Genomic DNA, 19,684 nt, shown 5'->3' with positions numbered 1-19,684 from the left:
ATTCGATACCGCTGAGCACGAATATGACCTCAGATGTTCTGCTACACTTGCCTACCCCTCTCCAGAGCCCCTAAGCCCTCCTCAATTTTCACAATTTTCGAAATAAAGTTATTTTGATGACATTGGTGTCGTTTTAATATGATTCGATACCGCCGATCACGAATATGACTTCAGATTTTCTGATACAATCACCTAGTCCTCTCCAGAGCCCCTCAGCCTCCCTCTATTTTCACGATTTTTAAAATAGTTATTTTGATGATGTTGGTTTCAGAATACAAAATTTTCAAACCACTAATTAACTCAAAAAGAAGCTACATATTTGGAAGTTTCTAGCCACTCAGTAAATGAGTAGAATCAAAAAACTGTTCTTGGATTTTGATGGCAATTGCCCAGGTGGACAGAAAACCTGAAAATACAATCGGGTCATTTTATCCCAAAACAGGTTGGGTGGGTGGGGACCGATGCAAAAAAAATCAGGATAGGGTATTAAAAATAAGTTCTCTTTGAGGAGAGTTCCACGAATTTTTTTCTCTGGAAGATTGTTTTTTTTTTCAATTTTTGTACCATTTGCAAAGTGATCAAAAATTTACTTCTGTACTGATCTCCTGGAATAATACCTAAGCATGTATTTGGGGTAGGCAAGTGTAGCAGAACATCTGAGGTCATATTCGTGCTCAGCGGTATCGAATCATATGAAAACGACACCAATGTCATCAAAATAACTTTATTTCGAAAATTGTGAAAATTGAGGAGGGCTTAGGGGCTCTGGAGAGGGGTAGGCAAGTGTAGCAGAACATCTGAGGTCATATTCGTGCTCAGCGGTATCGAATCATATGGAAACGATACCCTACTCATTGATAGTTATTTTTCTCAAAATTCCCATTTCACCCCCGTGTCTCCAGCCCCCTTCCATTTCAACTTTGTAGGGGAGTGAGCACAAACGAAACCAATTGGTGCACAAACGTGCACAAACGAAGCACAAACGATTGGCACTATTTTCGACCCTCTCCCCCTCATGGTCGGGGCTGCGTGTCCCCAGCCCCGACCAAGAATAATTACGCTTTTAATTTACAAGTATAACAAAACGAACGCAATGGGTCAATTTGATGAGTGCACAATCCTCAGCATCAAAAGCACAAACGATGTGTATGGTTTTCATTCCTCTAAAGCCCTTCCTAAGGGCTCCCCCTATTAGCATGTCCCCAGCCCCGACCATTTCAACTTTGTAGGGGAGCGAGCACAAACGAAACCAATTGATGCACAAACGTGCACAAACGAAGCACAAACGATTGGCACTAATTTCAACCCCCTCCCCCTCATGGTCGGGGCTGCGTGTCCCCAGCCCCGACCAAGGCTCCCTTCAAATACGCCATGAAGGGGGTGAGCACAAACGAAAGTAATTAGTGCACAAACGTGCACAAACGAAGCACAAACGATTGGCACTATTTTCGACCCCCACCCCCACATGGTCGGGGCTGGCCACACGGAGCCCACTAAAAGATAGATAAAGACATCGGAGAACCTCCTCGAGCAAAAATCATCGCCGTAAGTATAATAGTTTCCGAGATAGAGCGTTTCGTGCACGAATTCGAGAACAGCCCTCCTAGACTAATCTTTGAATTAGTTACGTATTCCCGGGGAAAAAAGCTCAAACTCGGCCGTACATGATCATGTATGACGACTTCATACATGATCATACTAAAAATGTCCCCCACATGCCACATGCTCATGTATGATCATGTATGTGAAATTGCATGTTTTGTGTCATACATTCCCGGGGAAAAAAGTTCAAACTTGGCCATACATCGCACCTCGGGAGTAATAAGGTCACATCTCAAAAAAGTGAAATTTTACAGGAGAGTGATTTTCTTTTCTTAAAAAACTTGATTCATTATTTTTATCAACTTATAATTAATTGTGAGGAATGAATAGCACCTCATTTTAAAGATCTGGTATCCTACCTTCATTTAGCATAAGAGCACTTTGAAAAATAAAATCTTAAACAGGAAATATTTCAATGTTTGGAAAACATTTTGAGTTAGAACCTTTCATTAAAGTTGATGTGGAGGCGAAAGAAAGCATCCAAAAAAATTTCATGATAACAAAGTTGTAGAGAATTAAATTTCCAATCGACATGATGTCGTTAGTTTTTTTCTAGAGTGCTTAGTTTTTGAGTTTTTCTCAAAAAACTAAAATTTCATGATATGTGCAAATTCATTTTTCTGAAAAGTGATCAATTTAAAAAAAATTTTCCATTTGGTACAAACCAATAAAAAATGCACTCCTTGTGACTATTTCCAAACTGACAAACATTCAAAACAATAAAAACTATTTGTTAACACTTTGTACCTACGAAATTTGCTCAAAAAAGGTGGAGTTTTTTGAGATGTGACCTTATAACTCCAAACAACTTGCAATGTTGTTGAGATTTTGAGTTAGGCCATTTGCGTTTTTTACAAGATCTAGATAATGCACTCAACTCAAAGTGTAATTTTTGGTTGAGAGGGGTCATACAAACCCCAAAAATGCAAAAACATCAAAATCAATTTTTTTGAGATGTGACCTTATTACTCCCGAGGTGCGACATGATCATGTATGGTGGATGAACTCGATCATACATGATCATACATAAACCGAAGTTTCCATACATGCTCATGTTACAAAATTGTCCCCCACATGATCATACATGTCATATATGATCATGTATGATCAAGTATGATTTAGTGTAACCATGATCATGTGTAAATGCGGGGATTTTTTTAAACATGAACATGTATGATCATACTTAAAATTCGAGAATGTATGAATTTTTATAGTAAAAATATTGTCAGTATAAAATATATGGGATGATTTGCTGAATGGTATAAGTACATAAGATGTGCTAAGAATGCAAGACAAATGTGGATAAATGAATTTCAGACATTTTTCCAGATTATAGACACTTTTCTAGATTATACAGGGTGGGGCGTATTGAACGGATTTATTTTAAAAAATCGCAGCGCACGCTAATCTCAACCAATTGCTATGGCAAATACATGGTTATAAAGATTAGAAAGGGGAGTTTTTTTAGCAGTATGAGTCGAGCATCATGGCGCAGTGGTCTGTGGAGCATCGTGGTTCGCGATAAAGATGTTTTATAAGCTAAATGTTTTGCCGGTTTTAACTTTACGATAGAGGTGCGATGATTTCACAAAATACCTTGTATCGCTGGGTAAAAAGCCTTGAAACTAAAGGTACTTTACTGAAATCAAAGAGTCCTGGTCGTAAAAAAAGTGTCCGTACCTCGGCAAACATCGAAAGAGTACGCGAAGCGATGGTGAAAAGTCCAGCTCGTTCAGCAAGAAGGCATGCCGCTTCTCTCAACCTTTCGACTCGAAGTATGCGAAGAATATTGCATGAAGATCTTTCATTTCACCCCTATAAAATCGTAATCACGCAGCAGTTACAGCCAACTGACCATCAGGATAGAAAATTATTCGCTACGGTAATGTTGCAAAAACTTCTGACACGCTTAATGATTTCAGATGAAGCTCATTTCCATCTTGATGGGTCAGTAAACAAACAAAATTGTCGTTATTGGTGTCCAACCAATCCCCATGTAATTCAAGAAAAACCGTTACATTTGCCGAAGGTTACTGTGCAACGGCCAAAATTGCGTTTCTAATTATTTATTTTTTATAGTTTTTTTTTCCTTATTTGTTTAGGCGTTGGAGATAATGTTTGAATAATATTTGGCCGCGCTCGTTTTTTTATTTTTATGTTCAATTTTTTTTTCTTTCAAATAATATTCGGCTGCGTTCAAATTTCGGGTTTTTCGTTTTTCATTCTCAGAAAATTTGTCGCGTCATTTTCTCATTCTTATTATTCTCGTCAAACGATTATGTTGCTTTAATTTTTCTTTTTATTAGCCATTTTGGTTTTTGTTATTTTTTCGATATTTTTCGATTGTATTTTTTGTCAATATGTTTCAACGTTATATTTAAAATAAACGTATATTTTTCGCGCATGTTTTTACGAAAAAATCATTTTGTGTGGTTACATAAATGGGGGCCCGTCCAGGATAAAACGGAAATGATACGGTTCGATTTTTCGTTTTTTCTATTTTCATATGAAAAGAAATAATGTCATATTTTTTTGAAATTTAGTATAATGATACCAGCAGGAAGTGGTATTCCTAGGACGCCGCCGCCTTATAATTTACGTTCGTCGGCGAATCGTCCCAATGTTGTTCAGAATTCATTGCCGCCGATCATGTCTGCAGTTTTTACTAATTCTGCGTCGCCACTACGAGCTTCTATTTCCGAATCGAATACTGGTAATATGAATATAAATCCTATTATCTCTAGTTCGTCATCGCCTGCAATCACAGGTCCGACTATTTCGTCGTCGTGTTCGTCGTCATCCTGTCTATCCGTTCAGAGTTCATTGCCACCGCCGTCGTCGCAGCCGCAGCTGCAAATCGCGTCACCCATGTCGTCTTCAGCTTCGTCTGCCGTTTCTAACGTACCTGTGCTACCGCCGCAGCAGTCGCAACAGCCGCAACACGCGTCGTTTGAAAATATTAATATGCCTAATGGTACACTTGAATTTCTGACTACTGCAATTACCAATCTGACGAATCGTATGGATCGGTGGGAAATACAAAATAATCGTGAATTGATTCCTGTAACTTCCACTTCCGAGATACAACCTGTACCAATAACGTCAACCATTTCTACGAGTATGTCGTCGGATACGCAAATCAAAGAAGTAATCCAAAAAGCTCAGAAAAAAACTCGTCATCGTTCAAAAAGAAAATGGAAGAAAAAATCCAGGTTGCCTCCTGTGACTAAATATAATCCTGCTAAACTTTTCCCAAACTTTTCCCTATTCGAGCCATTTTTCTTCGTCATGTAAAAAAATCAAATAAAGTCTCTCATCGAATGCGTCCCCATTTCCAAATGGTTAAGGATGTAGATGCACGATTATTAAATTTACGTAAAATTAGGGGAATAAAAGTTTCTATTGATGAAAACAATGTTCGTTCTGTTTGCGTTACGCATAACCAAGATCGTTTTTTTACAGAAAATTTTCCAGCTTTTGAACTCTTACACACAATCTGTCGTTGTCCTCATTTAAGCTTAGATGAGAGATTTTCTTTGTTCCCTGCCTATAGAAGTATAGTGGAGTCCAAATCATCATATTAGTCTTTTCCTTTATATTCCTGTTTTTGTTTTTCCCATTTATATTTTTTCCTTTGTCTTGTTTTTTCTTTTCCTACTCTCTGAAATGAGGTGAGGGACTTTTGTCCAAGCCTTACATTTCAGAGAAGGTGACAGACCATGGTGCAGGCTCATTGTTTTCCATCTACGCGAGTCTCACGTTGGTGTCTCTCTCTTCTCCTATTTTTATTTTTCCCATGTTGTTTTTGTCTCTATTATTTTTCATTACATTTATTATGTCTACATATCACCCGATTTTGTCCAATTTTATCCCAATTTTTGTCTTCTCTTTCTTATAATATTGCCCTATATATTCTTTGTTCTTTTTTATTTATCATTCTGTTTAATTTAGAACTCGATTTATTAATTTAAGTAATTTTTGATTGTTTATTGTTATTTTGCAATTTTGTTCTTTTTGGTTATGGTTATTTCAATTTTCTCAAAAATTGCTTTGACAAATTTGAATTAACCAGGGGGCAAATGCAACGGCCAAAATTGCGTTTCTAATTATTTATTTTTTATCGTTTATTTTTTCCTTATTTGTTTAGGCGTTGGAGATAATGTTTAAATAATATTTGGCCGCGCTCGTTTTTTTATTTTTATGTTCAATTTTTTTTTCTTTCAAATAATATTCGGCTGCGTTCAAATTTCGGGTTTTTCGTTTTTCATTCTCAGAAAATTTGTCCCGTCATTTTCTCATTCTTATTATTCTCGTCAAACGATTATGTTGCTTTAATTTTTCTTTTTATTAGCCATTTTGGTTTTTGTTATTTTTTCGATATTTTTCGATTGTATTTTTTGTCAATATGTTTCAACGTTATATTTAAAATAAAAATATATATTTTTCGCTTTACGAAAAAATTATTTTGCGTGGTTGCAACTGTTTGGGTGGGAATTTCAAAATTTGGAATCATTGGTCCTTACTTTTTCAATGGAACTGTAAACACTGATCGGTATACGGCAATGATTTCCGAGTTTCTTGTGCCCGAATTAAAACGAAGGCGAAAATGCAGCCGCGTGTGGTTCCAGCAAGACATAGCGACATGCCACACCTCTAAAATTACCATGGAACTGTTAAAAAAACATTTCAAGGACAGAATCGTCTCTCATGGTGCGGGTCAGACCAGTATTCTCTGGCCACCCACTCACCGGATCTCTCCGCCTGCGATTATTTTTTGTGGGGATATCTGAAATCACGCGTTTACAATGACAAGCCACGAGACCTACAACACTTGTCAAACAACATTCGACGAGAAATTGCCGCTATACAGCCTGCAACACTGGCTAAAGTGTTCGATGACTTCGTTTTTCGCTTGGAATAATGTGAAAAAAACAACGGTCAATATCTTCGCAACGTAATCTTTTCCACTCACACGGCTCGAAAATTAAATTAGACTAATATTTTCTCCCTTAAATAAACTTTCTTTTAATGTGTTGTATGAAGTATTTCATTAATTTTTACCAGAGCTATTAATTTTTGCAATAAATCCGTTCAATACGCCCCACCCTGTAGAATAAAATGTATGATATAAAACATGCAATTTCATACAAATGATCCGTACATGAGCATGTGGGGGACAATTTTTTAGTATGATCATGTATGAAGTCGTCATACATGATCATGTATGGCCAAGTTTGAACTTTTTTCCCCGGGTTTTATTCTAAAAAAAAACACTCCCGGGAAAAAAGTTCAAACTTGGCCATACATGATCGAAATTGATCATGTATGATGATGTATGTTCGAGCATACATCATCATACATGATCAATTTTGATCAAACACACATCGATGTTTCCATACATGCTCATATTACAAAATTGTCCCCCACATGATCATACATGACATGTATGACCAAGTATGATCATGTATGATCAAGTATGATTTAGTGTAACCATGATCATGTGTAAATGCGGGGACATTTTTTAAAAAATGAACATGTATGACCATATATGATCATAGTCTGAACTCAAAATGCATTTTTATAGGATATATGAGATGTTTTGTAGTCAACATAGTAAGTTGTAGTCAGAGGCGGATCGAAGTCATGCTATTTGGGGGAAGGGGGGGTGTATCATGTCATTTTGCCGACAAAAATCACAATTTCAACGTGCTAAATACCAGTGACATATACTGAAATCAATGGGGATGGGGTTATATTTTTATTTATGATGGAAGAAGGAGCAAAACCAGATTTTGGACATGAAAAATTGAAATGTTAGGTAATTTGAAACAATTGGTTCAAAAAACGACCATTTTGGTATGTTTTTGAACAGTTAGTGGCTCTGTTCAGAAAAAATGAAAAATTCGCACTGTGTTTAAATGGTTTGGGTAGTATGTACGAGTATTTCTAGAATTTTTCTATCAATTTTTGAATTCACATCAATTTTATTGAAGGAATTCAGTCTTTCTAATCTCGACATTTTTCAAATTCAATCATAGATTTTCGTGAAATCTCTACTTAAAAAGTGGCCCAAGGGAAGTGAGGGCAATCATTTTTGAAAGGTTGTGGTTTCTACAAGCAAAACAGCAGTAATTTTTGATATGAAAAGTTAGTTTTCCACTAATGACATTTTTAAAAGTTTGTAAAAAAAATTTATTTTGTTGGTAAATTGTCAATTTTGCTGACAAATCTCAAATTTTCAAAATATTTGGGGGGGGGGGGGTGTATACCACCTAAATCTCCCCTTAAATCCGCACCCAGTTTGTAGTCAACCATAGTAACTAGAAAAAATTTTCATAGTCAACAATACTAACTGGGTCATTCCATGCCAAATCGGCAGATTTTTGCACGAGAGATCTTTGATTTTTTTCAAAATCAGATCATGTTTAGAGGTCATCAAACGATGACGAATGACGCAAACCAAACATTTTTTCAATTTTTTTTTGGCGAAGCTGTGGGGCTTCAAAGTTCTCCAAAATGGCCGAAAATGGAAAATTTCAGTTGCAAATTGCTCCAGGTAGTACGTCGTATAGAATTTTGAACTTTTTTCAAATTGTAATATGTACTTTTAGACGGTAATTGACGAAGAATGATGTCAAAACCAGTATTGCCACTTTCAAAAACCTAAAAAAATCGATCAAAAACCTATAATTTAAACATAATCGTGATTTCCTCCAGTAAAAATTCTGAAAAAATCTCAGTTTTAGTCCTTTTCACGTAGAATAACATATCAAAAAATTAGACTGGAATTTTTTTTCATTTTCGAGAAAAAAAATTACAAAGTTTTACACTTATTGCAAAAGTACCATCATGAAACCTAGAAAATGAAAATTTTTGCATTTTTGAGATATTTTACCAATGTGTAGACGAACATTTGAACAAAATTTCTCTCCCCCGCAATTTGTTTACGAATTGACAAGAAATACCATTTTTTGTGCTATAATTTTACGAGTGAAACACATTGAAAAAATGTCACCGCTGTTTTAAACAAAAGCAGAAACCTAAAAAATTAATATTTTTGCATTATTGAAATATTTCACCTGGCGCTCGGGGTAAATAAATAAATTAAGACGAGACCAACACCTATGACTAGACTCCGTGTATTTCGATGTAATTAAAACACACACCTTACATATACACACAATTAACGATGCATTTAATTAATTGTACCTTATGATATAAATAACGATGCTATACATATTCAACATAAGTTAACAATAGTTGGTAATTGGTACTTAGGACACAATGATGATAAAGATGACGCGTTTGCGACGAACTTTATTGAATATGCCCGAAGGTAGTATTATTTTAATTAAACCGATGATAAATACAGAATAATCCTTTTATGAAGGAATTATTCAATAATTTCATAAAAAGCACATGAATATCATAAAACGATCGTTGAAGCTTTCCGCAAGTTAGCTAATCTCAACCGATAACTTGGTATATGCGCCAAGTTATACCACAATGAAAGGACTAAGAAGGGAAGGTGTTTCGGCACCTACGGATTCCTTAATAGTGATGAGAGCTACTCAATCTCCGCGGCTTGATGCTAGCTCGGATGATCGAGTCACTCCCATCGCGAGTAGGGCTTATAAGTAGGGAGTAATTATACACATAGACGCGGACAGATATATGATATGTGGCAACACCTAGAATTGCAAGGCATATTGCTCCCTCACAAGTTTTTTTTTCAAATGCCTATATTCATAGTAAAACCTAAATAAATCACGTAGCAATTCATCTAAAATTATTCACCATTGGTATTCAAAATAATGTTTATCAACAGTCAAAAACGCGTATACTTTCATTTAAAAAAAAAAAAAAAAAAAATCAAAAAGTTGAAAATTATAGAAGTCCGAACCTAAGAATATATTGCCGAATAGAATATATGCATGAATAAACCCTCCCTTGGTATGCAGGGGCGGTGGTCGAGTGGGTTACATAGGTGGAAGTCGGTGCGCGTGCGTCACGTAGGGTCGGCGGTTCAAGCCCCACCGGGGCCGAAAATTTTTTGAATTTTTTTTTCGTTTTTTGGAAATTTTATTAGTTTACGATGCTTGAAAATACATAATTTATCAATGGACATTCTATTATCGGTGTTTTTATGCAAGATTTTAGAATAAAATGTACAACACAAAACATGCAATTTCACATACCTACATGATCATACATGAGCATGTGGGGGACAATTTTCTAGTATGAGCATGTATGAAGTCGTCATACATGATCATGTATGGCCAAGTTTGAACTTTTTTCCCCGGGCTGATAATAGAATGTCCAGTGATAATTATGTATTTTCAAGCATTGTAAACTAATAAAATCTCCAAAAAACGAAAAAAAAAATTCAAAAAATTTTCGGCTTTAGTGGAACTCAAACCGCTGTCTCTAGCCCTACATGACGCCCACACAACTATTTCCACCTACGTAACCCACTTGACCACCTCAATACATATCAAGGGAGGGTTTATTCGTGCATTTATATTCTATATTTTTAGGTTTGGACTTACAAAATTTTCAACTTTTTGATTTTTTTTTTTTTTTTTGTAATGTTGCAAAGTATACGTGTTTTTGAATGTTGATAAACATTATTTTGAATACCAATGATGAATAATTTTAGATGAATTGATAAGTGATTTATTTAGGTTTTACAAAAAAAAAAAACAAAAAAAAACAAAGTGTGAGAATTAGAAAAAAGAGTATTTTTTTGCCAAATTGTCTGATGAAAAGTTTTTAATGTTTTTATTTTCATCTTCAAATTTTTTATACCTACAGGTTAATTATGGTGCAAATGCTTAAAAACACACAAAAAACAATCTGAATTTGGATATACATGAAATGTGTGTCAATTTTTTCCCACAAATTGCGTCATTTTCTCATATCCTCACTAACCTTATTACTCCCGAGGTGTGATGTGATGTACATACATCTACTCCGCCTGCCTAACCCACTCAGCCATGACGCTACTTAGGAAGAAAGGGTTTATTTGTGTATATATTTGTATTCTATATTTTTAGATCTGGAATCTATTATTTTGAATACCATATGATGAATATGTAGTTTTAGATAAATTAGACAAGTGATTTATTTGGGTATGTACTATGAGTACATTAGGCACTTGAAAAAAAACCTCAGCTAAAATTTTATTGGTAGTGTGATAATTTAAAAAAAATATTAAGTAATTTATTTTCTGCCAAAATACTTACCCGACAAGGGCGTATTCAGGGGGGGGGGTGATTTGGGGTATAATCACCCCCAGGAACAAAAAAAAAAAAAAAAAAAAAAACTATGAATAAAGTACACACGCAACAAGCTCCCTCCGAGTCAGTGTCATAAACGGCATAGTTACTACTATTAGATGTATACTTCCTAAGGCACTACATATGTATTGTATTGTATGTATAACAGGGGATGTGCTGGCCGCAATTTTCTCCCTTCAAAACGGCTGAGCATTGAAACTAGTTCCACAATGCTATGTGGGAACTCAAACATGCCCATAATGTTGGACTTTCCGCGTATTTCCGGGAAATGAATTTCAACGTCAAGTCATTTTAAAGGGAAAAAATGGTGGCCCGACATAACCTTCCCCCCTACAGATATAGTACCTTAATACCCACAAGTTACGACACATTCATCACCCCCCCCCCCCCGGAGAAAATCCTGGATACAGGCTTGTTACCTGATGAAAATTTTTTAATATTTTCATTTTCATTTTTAAAATTTTTTACACCTGCAGATTTATGGTGCAAAGTCCTTCAAAAACGTACAAAAAAAACGATCTGAATTTGGATACAAAATGCATGTCGATTTTTTTCTCACAAATTGTGTCATAAATTACTCATGTCCTCAAATAAAAAACATGTTTCTCTTTGAATTTAAAAAAAAAATGATTTTCACCATAATTTTTATAAATTGTTCGCGAAATTCTTGTTTTATAGGTAATTACCATAGTTAGTATGGTTGACTATGAAAATTTTTGTAGTTACTATAGTTGACTACAAAAATGCATAGTATAACTAGACTTTAGTCAACCATAGTATTTTTCCATACAGGAACTTTATCCAATAGGTACATTTTTTCACTTTGGTTTCCAAAAGTAGAATAGAATAATGTAACCTCAAATTGATAGGTACTTTTTTTCTTTACTTTTCAAATATTTTGTATTTCCGCCTTCAATGAGCTTCGGAATTGAAAAATTGTCATTGACTGTTCAATTCTTCATTAATATTATCTTTAAAAGCCCACCAAGGAGTAGACTTACTTATCATCATTGAAGAGGGGATAACGATTTGTGATAGGTACTGCTTCGATCTAACGAGGGAACACAACGCTGCATTCCCCGACGTGCAACCGTAGGAAAATTTTGCACGACGCGCTCCAATCTTCTCAACATTCAACTCTCCTGCGCGACCTCTAAATATCATTTTTTTGACCTTAAATTTTTTGTGAAGTGATTTCTGACCAAATGGAACACTTTTAGGGGGTAAGCTCAAAAAATTAAAACATGTATGTAATTTTTTCCATTGTTCTTTGAACCACCCTAACATATGTAGGTGCATAATACTGACAATCATAGCAGATTTCTTAATACTTAGTCCAACAAAATGCCATTTCGACACATTTTGAGAGTTACCTAAGAAGGTACTATAATATTTGAAGCTGTACTGGATAGTGGATGGCAATGATCACAACAATTACCAACTTGCTGACCACGCACTACTGGCTGACATATATACATAAAAGGATTTCGTTTTTGTCATTTTCACAACGAGAACAACGGAGATGCATTTACAGGGTACATACATAAAATAGGTACCTTTCAAAGGATATATATTTATGAGCTGGCACGATTGATGTTTTGAATACTTACAAGTTAAGAGTTTTAGTCCAGGAAAAATAGCATTCCATTGGGAAAAGTGAGGTAGAAAGCTGAATTTTGGTATACTGGTCCATTTTTTTGTGCTGAACACGAATCCGATGAGTCCTCGGTCGTCCCTGGTGTGCGTTCTCCCCCAGAGTGGATCTAAGCCCCCCAAAACCAGTTTTTTTTGCAATTCCCCCGCATTGCATTTTAGCGGGTAATGAGGTTAGATACAAGAATCTACGTCAAATTTCCGATCTAGTGATATATCAACTTTCCTTCTACCCCCAAGGGGGTGGAACCACAACCATTCAAAAAAGGGGGTCCCCTGAAAAATACATAAAGGCTATAGGCTCCTAAGAGGGGTGAAATGGTCCCCGAAAGCGTTTAGCATGAAAGGTGGGTACCATAGAGAAACCTTCGCGCAAAAAATTTCAGATCCACACCCACTCCCCTTTTTGCGGAACCCCCCTTTTTTGAAATTTCAGTAACACTTTTCTCAGCCCCATTTCAACCGATTTTGAAAATTTTTCTGGAAGTTATGTATATCCTTGATAGGTATCCCCACAAAAAATTTTAACCCACTCCTCTCATATTTACCCCTCAAAATGGTGTAAAAATGTGTCTTAGGGAGGGTTGGGGTAAAATGGGAATTTTTGGGAAAAAAACTAAATATTAATGAACAGGGTGTCGTTTTCTTATGAGATTCGATACCGCTGAGCACGAATATGACGTCAGATTTTTTGTTACACTCATCTAGCCCTCTCCAGAGCACTTGGGCCCCTCAAGTTTTACCATTGTTGAAAAGCATTGAAAAAGTTTAAAAACCCTAGGGGAGGGGGTTGGAAATTTTTGTGGGGATACCTATCAAGGATATACATAACTTCCAGAAAAATTTTCAAAATCGGCTGAAATGGGGCTGAGAAAAGTGTTACTGAAATTTCAAAAAAGGGGGGTTCCGCAAAAAGGGGAGTGGGTGTGGATCTGAAATTTTTTGCGCGAAGGTTTCTCTATGGTACCCACCTTTCATGCTAAACGCTTTCGGGGACCATTTCACCCCTCTTAGGCGCCTATAGCCTTTATGTATTTTTCAGGGGACCCCCTTTTTTGAATGGTTGTGGTTCCACCCCACTTGGGGGTAGAAGGAAAGTTGATATATCACTAGATCGGAAATTTGACGTAGATTCTTGTATCTAACCTCATTACCCGCTAAAATGCAATGCGGGGGAGAATATTGCAAAAAAAAACTGGTTTTGGGGGGCTTAGATCCACTCTGGGGGAGAACGCACACCAGGGACGACCGGGGACTCATCGGATTCGTGTTCAGCACAAAAAAATGGACCAGTATACCAAAATTCAGCTTTCTACCTCACTTTTCCCAATGACCCTTTTTTTTCATCTAATTTTCCTGGACTATTTTGTCAATGATCGAATTATAGAAATATTAAAATATGTTATTCATTTCAACTTACATAAGTTGATGATTTCTTGCATTTATCTGAAGCGGCAAAAATATTCAATTTGTTTTCTCCTTCAGGCAATGGACATTGATCAATATCTACTCTTCTTAAATCAATATCGATTCCACTAGTTCCTCTGAAAATAATGATGATGAGTAGATATAATAAGAAAGTTATCATATTAATCAATGAATGTTCTAGGATTTTGATATCTGCATAAATAGTGCATAAGTATCTACATAATTATGTAGGTATTTCATTTTAAAGAACCTTTTAAGGGTGAAATTGCGAAATCCGCAATCTTTAAAAAAATTTAAATACCCCCACCCCCTAAATAATGTGTTACATGAGTATAGGTGGAGGTGCTCAAAATTCAATACTCTCTATGTGTGGTGTTTCATTTTTTAAAGAAATTCCCTTCATTTATTTTTATTAGAAGGGGTGGGGGAGAACTTACATTCGTTATTTTTTTTCCGAAAAATTTTTGAAATTTCAAACCCCGTCCCGTCCCCTCCCTTCCTTTCCCTTTCCTCCCAAAAAATATTTTATTCTTGTTTGAAAAATATTTGATAATTTTTTCGTAATTTTCAAACATATTTTGTTTCATATTTTAAGCCAATTTTGCTATCAGCAGTTCTTACCAAGTTTTACGCAATCTAATTCAAATTTTCTGAACTTGTTGTGATTTTAATGGCTTTCACTTCAATTTTTCAGTTTCTCATTTCATGCTATAGGTAGGTACATATTTATTCAAAATTCAATTCGCTCTTAATAAAAATGGTTTTTAATTATTTTATCTGCCTATACCTAAGGCACTATGTGCGTGGTTTTTATAAATGGTGATCACAGACATTTCAATTGCTGATTAAAAACATGTTTCATTGAAAAACGACAGATGAACTTTTCAATTATTATTATATTTCAAGTTTTTCAATTTTACCATCATAAACGAGTCTTTATACAGTTGCCACTGAACCATAAGTAGGTATACGGTTTTTCCGATATAAAAATATTCTAATCGAGTTCATTGGAGTTCATTCTCCTTGTATACTTGTATGTTTTACAATGATGCTTGTAATTTTCTAGAGGTCATGGAACCTGTTTCAATTTTTATCGAATATTTTATAAAGTACATACATAAGTATAGGTATTTGATTTTAAATAAAGTTTTTTGTTAGGTAGGCTTCTACGTATTTTGGAATTTTTCCACAACAGATATTATAATTTTTTATCATAATGGGTACATATTTTCGAATGTGATTACGTGCCTCTCCTGCTTTCAAAATTATAATTAGGTGAATGATATTGGAATATTTACATACTTGAAAAAATAAACACCGTTACGATAACCAAAAAACGGAACGGTATAAGTGAGCATCCAGATGTTGCCACCACCGCAATCATAATATGGTTTACTCCATCTTCCGTCTTCATAACTAACAGTAAGAATTTCGTCAGTTTCCCTCTCGGTATGAGTTGATTCATTCCATGTGTACGTATGAAAACCTGGAAAATGTCGAATAGGAATACATTATACAAATACATCCGTTAGAATAAAATGTTATTCAATAGTAATATGTAGGTAAGTACATTATGAGTATTATATGAACTGAACCATATCACAAGTTATACTCGTGTGAACAGAAACAATGAACAGTTTTTAATTTTCACCTCGAGCAAAATGGTAGGTACATGGTACATTATTGTTATTCATCATCTATCATCATCACATTCATCACCTGCCTATCTGATAGCTAACGAAGGACCTAAGTATATCAACTGTACATCGCCGATCACAACGAAACTTCGCTCATGTGTTATGCGTGGAAAAGCATCTGCCTGTTCCTGGCTCCTTCAATCTTTCAAAGTTAGACAATTTCACGAAATGACATTTTTTGCTCGTCTTGAAAAGTTATACCAGAATTTAAGTTCATAATTGACAAAAAGGGGGGCAGCACAAGCAAAAATCTTTTCAGCACAAACCAGCACAAACGTAGCACAAACGATTAACACCATTTTGGATCCTCTAAGCGAAAGTGGTGGGCTCCCGTTTCTACAGCCCCCCCCCCAAAAAGTTTTCCTAAATATCTCAGGAAGGGGGGCAGCACAAACGAAAAAATTTTCAGCACAAACCAGCACAAACGTAGCACAACGAATGACATATTTTTGAAGTCTATCGGTGGTGGTGGGGGGCCGGGGAAATACACCTCCGTTAGAAGGGTCCAACTGCAAATCAAACTTCATATTCGTGTTCAGCGAGTTCGGTTCATATGATAACGATACCCATATTGTCAATCTACTTTCGCTCCAAAATTGGGAGAGGAGGAGCCTATGGTCCCAAAAGTTTTAAGAAGTTAGTTGATCTTCTATCGTTTTTGGAGGCTATCATACGAATAACTCAAAACTATCAGAAAGGTTTGTTTTTGGTGTCAAACATTAAATTTTTATGGGAGTTACCAAGTACATGCATCGAAAACTTATGTATGAGTAGGTATAATACCTTTACCTACCTATGAGGTACGTAGATAGAGTGGATCGCAAAAAAAAGGGGAAGAAACTGTGGATTTTTACCAATTGCAGCAAAAACCGTCATTTTGAGTTGAAAGTTGTACAGAAAAATTCTAGCTCCAGAAGTTCTCCTAAAGATAAAACATGGGCCCTCAGAGTTGCAATGGTGTATTTTCGAAAAAACCGTGTTTTTTTCACTGTAGCTCCTGTACCCACGACCAAGTCCTAAATGAAATTATTTAAGATTCTGCGTCCATTCTATATGGCTATTATTTTTTTATTACCTAATACTGCCAATTTCGAAAAATCACCAAAAGTTTAAAAAATTTTGGCAATTTTCTCAATTTTTTGAAGCCTAAAACATTGGAATCACTGCGTTCCAAAATATTTCCTCAGTCTCAGAAATATAGATACATATCTGTAGTGACAGATTATGCAATGAAAAAATTAACGCGCATTATAAAATTTACCTACTTACAAAAACGTCATCATGACGACTATCTACCTAAATCTTCGTCTCTTTCTAAACATCAGCTGATTGCTGTCCTATATAAAAACGTCCGTCATCTTCTTTCCAAATTAAACCAAAACGTCATTTTTCGGATATTATATTACCAAAACGTCATCCTATGGCTGAGCATGAAATCAACCAATAGGATCGCAAGTGACCAAACTTTAATTTAGTATATAAATTATAAACCCACGAAAAGTGTTTAAAAGTATTGAGTTCTCTTATTCTGAGTTCTATAAGAATTAAAACCTTCTTATATAAACTTAAAAATAGTCCACAGTAAACTCCTGTGTAAAATTCGCGAATATTTATAAAGTATTTTAAAGTATCTTAAAAATATTTTAAAGTGTTTAAAAGAAGTTTTATAAAAAAAAAGCGAATAAATATTTTTTCTCACATTTTAAATCGCGTATTCTGTCACCACAATATCTTTCAATCTTTTTTCGTCATTATAGCGAAACATTTGCGAAGAAAATATTTTCAAAACGCCAACTATACATAGATACTAATGGGTACAAAAAAAAAGTGACCTTGGATTTTTACGACAATAGCATAGATCGACGCAGAATCTCAAGTATGTACTTTCATTGTACTGTCTCCTCCATTATTTTGCAATAAAATGGTACACATGACCGTATTATTCACGCATTTATTAGGTATGATAAAACCATATAGAACCGAACGTTTCGGCACACTAGTTGCCTTCATCAGCGGTATAACAACTGAGTGCAATATACAAATACGCAAAGTACATAGATGAGAGAGACGAATACATAGTACAGAGATAAATTAGGCGATAGGAGACTAGAACAGACGAGAAGAAAAGAGAACACATACCTAACCTATGACAAGACGATAAATATCATTAAAATTGGACAAATCAGTCCTGAAATTGATAGCATTTTTGGTCTGATTTATGCAAATACATTCGAGAATTCTTCTTTTTAGGGTGTTTTTTTCAAAAGCCAAAATTTTCATATTTTCAAAATCAAAATTGAAGACGTCATAGCAAAAAGGACATATGTGTGAAAATTGTATTTTGAGACAAAACTGTTTGAAAGTTTGAGTGCTTGTGAAGTTTAGAAATGTGCATATTTGAACATGGTGACGATTTTATCTTATTTTCTCACTATCTAACTATATGAAATGCTATGCACCATCAGTCTGGAGGAAACTGTGTATTAGCGATAAGCGCTCAAACATTTCGAATTATATGTCCTTTTTGAAGCGAAAAATTGGCCAATTTTTTTTTTTTTTTGATTTAAAAATGTTTTCGAGCAAATTTTTGGATTTAAACCAGGTAAATAATGGTTGATAACACAAAATCGACCATGAGTAACCCATTATCTCTGAAAAAAGATCGCTATGTTGAGTAAAAAAACAAAAAACAAAAAAGACAAGTTTTTTGGCCAATTTTTAAAAAAAAATTTTTATTGATTTAAAAATGTTTTCGAGCAAATTTTTGGATTTAAACCAGGTAAATAATGGTTGACAACACAAAATCGACCACGAGTAACCCATTATCTTTGAAAAGGTAAATTTTTAATTGACTTCGCAGTTTTAAAATGGCGATATCTCACTGGTTTTTCGACTTTGTGGAGTGGGGGTGGTCTCATATGATAGAGGAAGGTCTGAAGAATAACAATATGGATTCGTCTCAAAAAGGACATATGTGTCATATATACCCCTTTTTGTTATGACGTCTTCAATTGTGACCTGTAGTAGTAGAATGTTCGCAAAGAGCAGTACACGTTTTAGAATTACGTACATCATATTTGTGCCTGTAAATCCGATTAGATAGGTAGGTACCTGTCTCACCAATATAAACGCTATCACATTGAATACATTGTATGGAGTACACTACATTACTACATTTTAGTTTATCATTTCTATCTTTGAGTCTCGAGTAAAATTTAAATTTATTACTATTACAATTTTTGGCAGCTAATTTAATCGAGTCAGTATTGACAATGTGTTTAATTCTATTGAAGTAACACCCTATGTAAGGTATGGCGAAGTACTTAATGGTAGCCCAATCTCAGAAAATACAGTTTGAAATGGTTTCTAATTGGTAACATTTTTGTATCATCTTAAAAATGGTATTAAGATGGCCGACATACAGCATACAATGTTTGAAAAACTTCTTGAATCAGTTTCAACACTGTTTGAAATTGTTTCAACTCCGCATCAAATTTGTTTCAACTTTGATTCAAATGGTTTCAAAAAAACTGTTGAATAAATTTGCATTGAAACTGCTTTAATACAGTTTTGAAACTATCTAAAACTTTGATAAAAAATGATCAGTTCAGTCTCATCACTGTGTCAAAACAGTTTCAATTCAATTTGTTTAACAGTTTTTTTGAAACCATTTGATTCAAAATTGAAACAAATTTGATGCGAAGTTGAGACGAATTTGATGCAGTATTGAAACAATTTCAGAATCGTTTTACAGCAAATGCGCATGTTTGTCGGAGATGTATGGCTCATTTGTTAAGCTAGAAGCAGTGCACATGGTTGTCATAATGTTACTTGTCAGTTATTTCATTTGGATTTTGATTAATTTTTTGTGCATTTATTGTTTGACCATTGGTGATTGTACATTATTGTTGGTATTTGGTGGTTTATGTTTTTCTTGAGCTAATGTAAGAGAAGTTTGCGCTCTTTTTCTAAGATATTTCAATGAACAATTGTGGAATGTGATGT

At 34.9% G+C, this 19,684-nt stretch overlaps 1 protein-coding gene across 3 annotated transcripts in view; it reads right to left on the bottom strand.

Annotated features, from left to right (window-relative positions):
* LOC135845613 (probable G-protein coupled receptor CG31760) overlaps positions 1–19,684 on the bottom strand; it is a 425,069-nt gene that overhangs the window by 233,204 nt on the left and 172,181 nt on the right. For all 3 annotated transcript variants that reach the window (XM_065364298.1, XM_065364296.1, XM_065364297.1), the window contains exons 3-4: positions 15,285–15,468; positions 13,975–14,098 (exon numbers count right to left, since the gene is read on the bottom strand). In XM_065364298.1, coding sequence (XP_065220370.1) covers positions 13,975–14,098; positions 15,285–15,468 — 308 coding nt within the window. The remainder of the gene's footprint in view (positions 1–13,974; positions 14,099–15,284; positions 15,469–19,684) is intronic.

The sequence above is a fragment of the Planococcus citri genome, chromosome 4 (genome assembly GCF_950023065.1).
Source record: "Planococcus citri chromosome 4, ihPlaCitr1.1, whole genome shotgun sequence".
NCBI classification, from domain to species: domain Eukaryota; kingdom Metazoa; phylum Arthropoda; class Insecta; order Hemiptera; family Pseudococcidae; genus Planococcus; species Planococcus citri.
This window is presented reverse-complemented; position numbering and strand designations above follow the sequence as displayed.